Consider the following 10,986-nt stretch of genomic DNA (forward strand, 5'->3'; position numbering starts at 1 on the left):
TGCATGAGCCCTTTGGTTTGACACTTTGTCATTGTTTAACACGAGTATTCAACTTTATAACAATGATAAGTAAAAACATTTGAAAACCATCATAGGTCCCCTGTAAATTCTACTGCACCATCAATGTACATCTATTGTGATTCCATATGTGTGGGTAGTTTGTTGCCTTTTACAGAACTAAAAACCAAATAGTTGGAAAGGAAAATATTAATTGGTTGATATGCGGTATCAATACCTCCATGTTTCCCCCTGTAAATTGCACAACAAACTGTCCGACTAAACTCGAAAGTGGGACAACTCAAAAGTGCTGCAAAGTCGACGTGCACGCTTCATGCCCAAGCCCGACAGGAAAGTGAGTCAGGGTGCAAATTAAAACCTGAAAGTATCTTTGCAGACATACCGGTGCAGGAATATTCATCCACTCGGGTGAAGCCTGGCAAACAGTCACAGCGATGGCTGCCCGGCAGGTTGACACACACACTGTTGGTCTGGCAGTAGTGCATCTGGGTCGCACACTCATCAATATCTGGGAGCAAAGAAAAGAGACAAGAGTGAATTAAAGCACAATTTAAACTAATCAGGAAGCTGGTGTAGTTCATTAATGCTTTAATCACACAGAGCCATGGCTGCAGATGGCACTGGGGACGGAGGGGCATAGTGATGGGTACCGGATTCAGCATTTTTTTAGGCACCAACCACATTACGCCGGTACTACTGTGTATCGATTAACGTGAAATCAAACCGTACCATACTTCGATACATTTGCTGCACGTTCAGTTGCAGACTAAACACCAACTCAAACACTTGGCGGGCAAACAATCACTCAAACAGCACTTAGAGTGGACTTAAGCAAACACAGCAGGCATACTGGATGGAAAACACTCAAATGTACAATAATGCTCCACTTTTCAAAATGCGCCCAGCTTGATGCTAACTTACATTGGATTTACCACAGACATGCTACTGATTACCAGTATGACTTTACATGGCCATGGCAAACTTCCAAGTTTGGTAATGCAAACTACAACTAAGATTCACGTTACATTTAAACAGCAGGTGCGTAATAAACACAATACTTACCGTATAAACGCTAAGGTTGTAAATCTTTGGGCACACGACAATTTGAAGTGAAGTGAATTATATTTATATAGCGCGGGGATCGCACCTGCAACCCTGAAGTTGCTGGCATGGCCGCTCTACCAATCGAGCTATACCGCCCCATGATGTTATTTATGTATTTACGAGGTGACGATTCGATTCCCGTTTCAACACGATTGTCGATTCAAACACAAAAACTTGTGTAACTTGTGTAAAATTTCTTTTTAAAAGTTGATTCTTACAAAAAATAATAAAATATATATATATATATATACATATATATATATATATATATATATATATATATATATATATATATATATATATATATATATATATATATATATATATATATATATATATATATATATATATATATATATTTATACATACAGTATATACATATATATACTGTATGTACAAAATACAAAATACACCTATTTATGAACATATACATACATTTACGCATATATACATGTATATATACATATACACATGTGTATACATTTACATATATATACACATATACATATACATATTTGCATATACATATATGTATATATATATATATATATATATATATATATATATATATATATATATATATATATATATATATATATATATATATATATATATATATATATATATATATATATATATTTATATTTACATATATACATACATATACATATATATACAGTATATATATATACACACATATATATATACATATATACACACACACATATATATATATATATATATATATATATATATATGTACATATATACACACATATATAAATATAATATATATATATATATGTACATATATACACACATATATATATATATATATATATAATATATATATATATATATATATATATATATATATATATATATATATATATATATATATATATATATATATATGCAATCATATTTTTTATACATTTTTGAATATTGTATTAAAAATATGATTATATATATATATATATATATATATATATATATATATATATATATATATATATATATATATATATATATATATATATATATATATAATCATATTTTTTAATACATTTTTGAAAATTATGAATCAATTTAGAATCGGGATGAATAATAATCGTGATTTAGATGTTAATTGATCCTTTTGTTCAGACTAGATTCACCTTGATGGCAAACACTAATTGACTAGAAAACACATTGCAGCTGCATGTAAAGTCTTTGGTATAATACTTAATACTCAAAAGTGTAAGAAATCGACATATAACAACTGGGCAGCACAGCCATCATAACCAGCTCACTGCTGAATGTTAAATAAAAAAAAAAGACATTTTATTATATAACAAATTAACATCTATTAACACACAAAAGTACTAGTATTGATTCCCTGGTACCAGGGATTAGTGCACTAGTTTTTGTTCTGTCAATAAACACACTTTTATCTGCATGCCATCTGATGTCCTCTACAGTAGGAAGGGGATTCCTACAGCCCCATTTGTCGCGGTTTACCTGACACGTGAAACGTGACAAATTAAGGGGAGGGCGGGGGGGGGGGGGGGTTTGGTGGGATGCGCTATCCACCTTAGCCGCCGGACGCCAGTAGAGTGTTGAATGTCTTCAAATGCGTTTTGTGGCAACTCCAAGTTCAACTGTGAAGAGTGGCGCTTTCCATCATTTTCAGCAGACTGCATTGCAGAAATGCGAGATCCAACCCAGGAACGGGGGCCATATGAATCCATTCCCAACTGTACATCTCAGGGGGGGGTCACGTTGCAAGCAACGCTCAGCTCAACGTGACATGAAAGGTACCCGTTGCTAAATAATACAAATATGGCAGCTACATTATTTGGTGTGTTTTCATCTTCTATCAAGACTGATGACGCGTCCCTGATGTCTGCAATCGTGAGCTACCGTCTCATGTTTGTTTGTGTCTTTCCACCCTCTTTGTCTCTTCTAGTGGGCGAGGTCTGTTGTCAGAAATGTAGCTGTCACTTCATTTTTTCTCCCCCTGATTTATCAGGGTGTTTCTGTTTCTGTGCACCCCCTTACTCACTTCTCATATCTCTTTATTCATGCAGGGATGTAGGTCAGGACTGGAGAACGGCTAAAAATAAGACAGGATAGGACTCGTGTGTGATGGCACCACCCCTTTGTGTCAAAACTGTGTGCGTCTGTAGACAGGACGTGTGTGTGTGTGTGTGTGTGTGTGTGTGTGTGTGTGTGTGTTCTTGTATTTCTACCCTTCTTGAGACATCAACAAGGAAAATTACCTTCCATATGAGGACCGGTGAACAAGTTAGGACCGAAATCATGGTCCCAATACGGAAAAACCATTGCATCTAATAGAGAGCACTAATACTAGAGTCCGTGAACATTGCTCCAAAGTCAGGATTTTTTGTTGATTTCATGTGCATACAAAAGTAAACATTGACAGGTGCAAAGGCAGCAATATACGATAAAACAAGAGGGCCGCTAAAGAAGGATTTCCCTATTCATCCCCGAAAAAACCCGGGCAGCTGATTTTACGACTTCCGGTGCTGACGTAAGAAAAGCCGCGTCCCGTATGTGACCATAGGATGAAAAAATACACTACGGTATTAAGACTATAGTGGCAATTAACAGTTAGGTTTTACAGCTGTGTTGCCCAAAGTGCGGCACAGGGGCCATCGTTTGTGACTCGTTTGTCATCGGCCTTAAGCGCATTCCAAAAAACAAAAAATAGAGATCTCATTTGCACCCCTGGTGGTGAAATCTATCACAATTAGGGTGGTCCCAAAAAGGAGGGATTTTTTAAATTGACTGTGTGTCGGTTTTAAAAGTGCTCACCCTCTGGCCAACATATGAAATAACAAGTGTGTGCAAGAAATTGAAATGCGGCCCCTTTGGCCAAAATTAATTTAAAAACAATTAAATATGTATATAGAGACATACTGTAATAACTTGAAGATTAAAAACCAATTACAAACAAAAATAAATAAAATACAAATAAATTAAAAGCAGTCTTTTTCTCAGTACTATAATACACCTCATGGTGCAACCTGGACACATCATCAGTGATTCTCCCGGGGTCATAGGGTGTTTCGGGTCTTAATCAAACACCCTCACCCGGGCGACCCAGCCGAGGGTGATCAGTCCCTCGACTTGTGTCCAGGTAGCGCACTACGCCACGCGTCCCCCCTCCTCAACCAGAGCCAACGTGAAGCCTTTTCAGACGCTTCCAAAATGTTTTTTATGGCTCTTCTCCTGTGCAGTCCACAAATCCCAAGGAGCCCCAGGACCCGGTGTAAGGACTTGCCTGCAAAACCCCTGCAGCCCACCTCAATAGGCTCGCAGCGGGCCTTCCACCCGTTCCTCCGGCAGTCAGCCACAAGATCTGCGTACTTCGCTCTCTTCCTTTCCTGAGCTTCCTCCATTCTGTCCTCCCAGGGGACAGTTAGCTCAAGGAGTACCACCTGCTTGCTGGTTCCAGACATCAAGACCATGTCTGGCCGGAGTGTTGTAGTTGCGATGATGTCTGGGAATCGCAACTGCCTTCCCAGGTCAACCAAGAGCTGCCAGTCCCTTGCTGTTGTTAGCAGGCCCCCCTGGGTCTTCTTGGAGGGTTGAGGTTTCTCTCCTGCTCGGACAAAGGCAATTGTGCTCTTGGTTGGGTGTTGCCGCCTACTGGTGTTGATGCCCATGCAGATGGTGTCTGCTATTGCCCGCAGGACCTGGTCGTGGCGCCACCGATACCTGCCATCTCCCAATGCCTTTGAGCAACAGCTGAGGATGTGTTCTAATGATCCTCTTTTCTGACAGAGCTGGCACACAGGTGCGTCTATCAGGCCCCAGGTGAACAGGTTAGCAGGGCTTGGGAGGACATCATAAACTGACTGGACCAAGAACTTAAACTGGTGTGGCTCCGCTTTCCAGAGTTCGGTCCAGGTGATCTTGCGACCAGCTATGTGCTCCCACTTGGTCCAGGCCCCCTGCTTGCTCATTCCCACCACTCTGCTGAAGCGAGCCTCCTCCACCTCGGCGCGAACCTCCTCTTGGACAAGCTTTCGTCTTTCCTTTCCTCTGGCTCTGCTGTAGTTTGGTTTGGTGTTGCTACCCAGCCCAGCCCGACCAGTGGCTATGGTTCCCACCAGGGTGCTGTGCCGCAGCCTCGCCTCTGCCCGCTCCACTGCATCCTGGGCACGCCACTTCCTTCCTGTTCTGACCTCCACACCTGCTGACGATACTTTCCCATCAGCAGAATCTCTGTAGAGCAGGACTTCTCTGGCCCGGGAAACCTTGAACTCCTCTGCCAGACTACTGAAAGGAAGCTGCAGCTTGGTGTTGTGCCCAAACAAAGCAAAGCTGCTTAGGCTCCGTGGCAGACCCAGCCACCTGCGCAGGGACGAGCTGATCTTCCTCTCAAATCCCTCCACGATGGTCATTGGGAATTCGTACATTAGCAGCGGCCAGAGGAGACGAGGCAGGATGCCATGCTGATATATCCAGGCCTTGAACTTCCCAGGAAGTCCTGACTTGTCCACAGCTGAGAGCCACATGTTGAGGTTATCGCTGGTAGCTTGACGTGCAGCGGTATCCTTCAGATCACCAGTGAAGAGCTTGCCCAGGCTCTTCACTGGCTTTTCTGACACAGATGGAATTTGGGTGTCTGCCAGACTGAAGCGAAAGCGGTCGGTTACCTTTCCTTTTCTTAAGACCAAAGACCTGGACTTAGAGGGCTTGAAACTCATTCTTGCCCAACTAATGAGTCGATCAAGCCCTTGAAGGAGCCATCTGCAACCAGACACTGATGTTGTGGTTACCGTGAGATCATCCATGAATGCTCTAATCGGAGGTTGCCGGGTGCCGGATTTGGACAAAGGGCCTCTGCACTCTACTTCCGCAGACTTCACAAGCATATTCATGGCCAGTGCAAACAGGGACACAGAGATTGTACAGCCTGTGATGATACCTTTCTCTAGACGATGCCAATCTGATGTCGAAGTGCCAGAGGACACCCTCAGACTAAAGTTGTTGTAATAGTCGAGGATGAGATTGCAAATCTTCTCTGGAACGTGGTATCTGCTCAGAGACAACTCCACCAACTTGTGTGGAATTGATCCATAAGCATTGGCGAGGTCCAGCCACAGTACTGTCAAATCGCCTCTGTTCTCTCGTGCCTCACGGATCAGCTGTGTTACCACACCAGTGTGTTCGATGCACCCTGGAACTCCTGGGACTCCTCCCTTCTGCACCGAGGTGTCAATATAGGTGTTCTTCAGGAGAAATCCCATGAGGCGATTGGAAACGATTTTGAAGAAGGTCTTGCACTCAACACTGAGGAGGGAGATTGTCCTAAACTGCTCGATGTTCCTTGCATTTTCCTCCTTGGGAATCCATACTCCCTCTGCGTACGTCCACTGCTGAGGTACTTTCCCTCTTTTCCAGATCACCCGGAAGATCTTCCAAAGACGCTCCAACAGGCGGGGACCCTGTTTGAAAACCTTGTACGGAACTCCACTTGGGCCTGGTGCTGATGCTGCTCTGGCAGATTTGATTGCCTCTTTAACTTCCTTCAGGGTGGGTTCACTGATGTCGAACAGGATGCAGGGTTCTGGTGGGCATATGAGGGCTGCACAGTGGCCGAGGTCTTGCTCTCTCATGCCGTCGCTGTAGGTGTTCTTGATGTGGAGGTTGATTTCCTCCTCGGGACATGAGAGTTGACCACTGCGTTTCTCTCCCAGCAGCTTCTTTGTGAATCCAAATGGATTTGCAATGAAGGCACTGCGCTTGCGGGCCCTTTCCTTGCCTCTCTTCCTGTGCCACTCGGCACGTCGCAGGGTGAGTAGCCTATCCCTTACCACACCCCTCAGTTCTGCCAAGGCTGCCTTCTCATTCTCGCTTGCCTTCCTGTACTGGCTCCTGAGTACTCTCAGTTCTTGTCTGAGTTGGGAAATCTTGGTTTCCCGCCGGTTTGGAATTGGTGCTGCAGTGGTAGTCTTGGTGGCACGTTGTTCCTTTATGCCAAACCTGTCTGATGCAATGCCAATTATGAATGTGCTCATTGTCTTGAGCCTCTGGTCCACATTACCCTTGGCTGTTGCTTCCAGGGCTGTATTAACATCTTCATCAAACTGTTTCCACTCTGACTCCTTGTTGGCAGCGGGCCACAATATCCGACGATGCTCTGACGGTCTGCTTTGGGGTTGCGCCGGTGGTGCTTGGAGGTTCTGGGCACTGTGGGGAGTGTCCGGGCCTAGATCCTCCTCCGTCTCATCAGGTGCCGTACAGGGTACTGGCACTGTGCGTTGCGCCACGGGTTTCCTTAGGCAGCCCATCTTGGTCTGGTGTATCTTTAGACCCGTCGGGTTTTTGCAGACCTTGCCACATTTGCAGACTGCACTCGTAGTCAATTGTCCATTCGCAGGGATCGTTACCAGAAAATCTGTCCGTTCGGGGCGCTCATTCTCCCCCCCTCTCGGGCGCCCCTGGGGGTATATCTCTTTAGGGTTTTTCGTAGCTTTGTATGGGTGCTCCCTTGCGAGAGCTGCAGCTTGGGATGCTACCCCTCCCTGCCCCGGTTGCCGTCTTTCCGGGCTGTCAACTGTCTCTCCAATTGTCACCACACTTTCGGGGTTGTCATCCAGCCTCTTCCTGGAAGTCAATGGCGATGCCATACTGGATTAGTACTATAATACACCTCATGGTGCAACCTGGACACATCATCAGTGATTCTCCCGGGGTCATAGGGTGTTTCGGGTCTTAATCAAACACCCTCACCCGGGCGACCCAGCCGAGGGTGATCAGTCCCTCGACTTGTGTCCAGGTAGCGCACTACGCCACGCGTCCCCCCTCCTCAACCAGAGCCAACGTGAAGCCTTTTCAGACGCTTCCAAAATGTTTTTTATGGCTCTTCTCCTGTGCAGTCCACAAATCCCAAGGAGCCCCAGGACCCGGTGTAAGGACTTGCCTGCAAAACCCCTGCAGCCCACCTCAATAGGCTCGCAGCGGGCCTTCCACCCGTTCCTCCGGCAGTCAGCCACAAGATCTGCGTACTTCGCTCTCTTCCTTTCCTGAGCTTCCTCCATTCTGTCCTCCCAGGGGACAGTTAGCTCAAGGAGTACCACCTGCTTGCTGGTTCCAGACATCAAGACCATGTCTGGCCGGAGTGTTGTAGTTGCGATGATGTCTGGGAATCGCAACTGCCTTCCCAGGTCAACCAAGAGCTGCCAGTCCCTTGCTGTTGTTAGCAGGCCCCCCTGGGTCTTCTTGGAGGGTTGAGGTTTCTCTCCTGCTCGGACAAAGGCAATTGTGCTCTTGGTTGGGTGTTGCCGCCTACTGGTGTTGATGCCCATGCAGATGGTGTCTGCTATTGCCCGCAGGACCTGGTCGTGGCGCCACCGATACCTGCCATCTCCCAATGCCTTTGAGCAACAGCTGAGGATGTGTTCTAATGATCCTCTTTTCTGACAGAGCTGGCACACAGGTGCGTCTATCAGGCCCCAGGTGAACAGGTTAGCAGGGCTTGGGAGGACATCATAAACTGACTGGACCAAGAACTTAAACTGGTGTGGCTCCGCTTTCCAGAGTTCGGTCCAGGTGATCTTGCGACCAGCTATGTGCTCCCACTTGGTCCAGGCCCCCTGCTTGCTCATTCCCACCACTCTGCTGAAGCGAGCCTCCTCCACCTCGGCGCGAACCTCCTCTTGGACAAGCTTTCGTCTTTCCTTTCCTCTGGCTCTGCTGTAGTTTGGTTTGGTGTTGCTACCCAGCCCAGCCCGACCAGTGGCTATGGTTCCCACCAGGGTGCTGTGCCGCAGCCTCGCCTCTGCCCGCTCCACTGCATCCTGGGCACGCCACTTCCTTCCTGTTCTGACCTCCACACCTGCTGACGATACTTTCCCATCAGCAGAATCTCTGTAGAGCAGGACTTCTCTGGCCCGGGAAACCTTGAACTCCTCTGCCAGACTACTGAAAGGAAGCTGCAGCTTGGTGTTGTGCCCAAACAAAGCAAAGCTGCTTAGGCTCCGTGGCAGACCCAGCCACCTGCGCAGGGACGAGCTGATCTTCCTCTCAAATCCCTCCACGATGGTCATTGGGAATTCGTACATCTCACAATGTGTCGACTTTTTTCTTCAAAATTTGGGAACAATTTCTCATATTCTTTCTGTTTCTGTAATATTGCAATATATTCTTGTAAAATAATTACTTTTTTATGTAAAATGTTTACTTTTTACTGCAAAATGGTGACATTTGTCATATAAAATTCTGACTTTTATCACATATAAAAGTCAGAATTAATTTTGTTGTGGTCCTTGTAAAATAGTGAATTTTTTTTAGTAAAATTCAGATTATTATTATAATATTGTCAAAATGTTTACGTTTTCTTATAAAATTGTGACTTTTGCCAAACAAAATTACGACTCTGTTCATAAAATTGCCCAAATGTTTTGCTTTTCCTGTAAAACTGCGACTGTTATTGAGCAAAATTCCAACTTTTATCATGACATTGCACACATTTTCCAGTTTTTCTTTCAAAATTTTGACTTGCGTTGAGTAAAACTACAACTTTTATTATAATACTGCCAAAATGTATGTATATGGAGATGTACTGTAATAACTTCAAGTAAATAATGAAGATTAAAAAACAATTACAAAATAAATAAATAAAATAAAATAAACTAAAAGCAGTCTTTTTCTCACAATGTGTCAACTTTTTTCTTATAAAATTGGGAACAATTTCTCATATTCTTTCTGTTTCTGTAATATTGCAATATTTTCTTGGAAAATTATTACTTTTTGATGTAAAATTATAACTTTTTCCTGCAAAATGGTGACATTTGTCATATAAAATGCTGACTTTGATCACAATAGTGCCAATTTGTTTGTGGTCCTTTTAAAATAGTGACATTTTTTGAGTAAAATTCCGATTATTATTATAATATTGTCAACATTTTAACGTTTTCTTGTAAAATTTTGACTTTTGCCGAGTAAAATTACGACTCTTTTCATAAAATTGCCCAAATGTTTTGCTTTTCCTGTAAAACTGTGACTGTTATTGAGTAAAATTCCAACTTTTAACATGACATTGCACACATTTTCCAGTTTTTCTTGCAACATTTTGACTTGCGTTGAGTAAAACTACGACTTTTATTCTAACACTGCCAAAATCCTAGGTTTTTCTTGTGAAATTGTGACTTTTTTCTTGTGAAATTCCAACCCATTTTTCAGAACTAGCTTTTTTATATTTGCATAGTATGTATATATTATTATTGTTGTAAATACAAATCTTTATAAATCTAGAAAGGGTGGTCCTAAAGAGGTAGGCATTATTCACACATTTTCCAGTTTTTCTTTCAAAATTTTGACTTGCGTTGAGTAAAACTACAACTTTTATTATAATACTGCCAAAATGTATGTATATAGAGATATACTGTAATAACTTCAAGTAAATAATGAAGATTAAAAAACAATTACAAAATAAATAAATACAATAAAATAAACTAAAAGCAGTCTTTTTCTCACAATGTGTCGACTTTTTTTTTCATAAAATTGGGAACAATTTCTCATATTCTTTCTGTTTCTGTAATATTGCAATATTTTCTTGTAGAATTATTACTTTTTTATGTCAAATTATTACTTTTTACTGCAAAATGGTGACATTTGTCATATAAAATTCTGTTTTTTATCACAATATTGCCAATTTTTTTGTGGTCCTTGTAAAATAGTGACATTTTTTGAGTAAAATTCAGATTATTATTATAATATTGTCAACATTTTAACGTTTTCTTATAAAATTGTGACTTTTGTCGAGTAAAATTACGACTCTTTTCATAAAATTGCCCGAATGTTTTGTTTTTCCTGTAAAACTGCGACTGTTATTGAGTAACATTCCAAC

At 42.5% G+C, this 10,986-nt stretch overlaps 1 protein-coding gene across 1 annotated transcript in view; it reads right to left on the reverse strand.

The window, feature by feature from the left end:
* The window catches only part of LOC133642384 (protein kinase C-binding protein NELL1-like), a 474,421-nt gene that overhangs the window by 186,499 nt on the left and 276,936 nt on the right, over nt 1-10,986 (reverse strand). The window contains exon 11 of the mRNA XM_062036542.1: nt 401-526. Coding sequence (XP_061892526.1) covers nt 401-526 — 126 coding nt within the window. The remainder of the gene's footprint in view (nt 1-400; nt 527-10,986) is intronic.

This window comes from Entelurus aequoreus, linkage group LG02, assembly GCF_033978785.1.
Source record: "Entelurus aequoreus isolate RoL-2023_Sb linkage group LG02, RoL_Eaeq_v1.1, whole genome shotgun sequence".
Taxonomy (NCBI): domain Eukaryota; kingdom Metazoa; phylum Chordata; class Actinopteri; order Syngnathiformes; family Syngnathidae; genus Entelurus; species Entelurus aequoreus.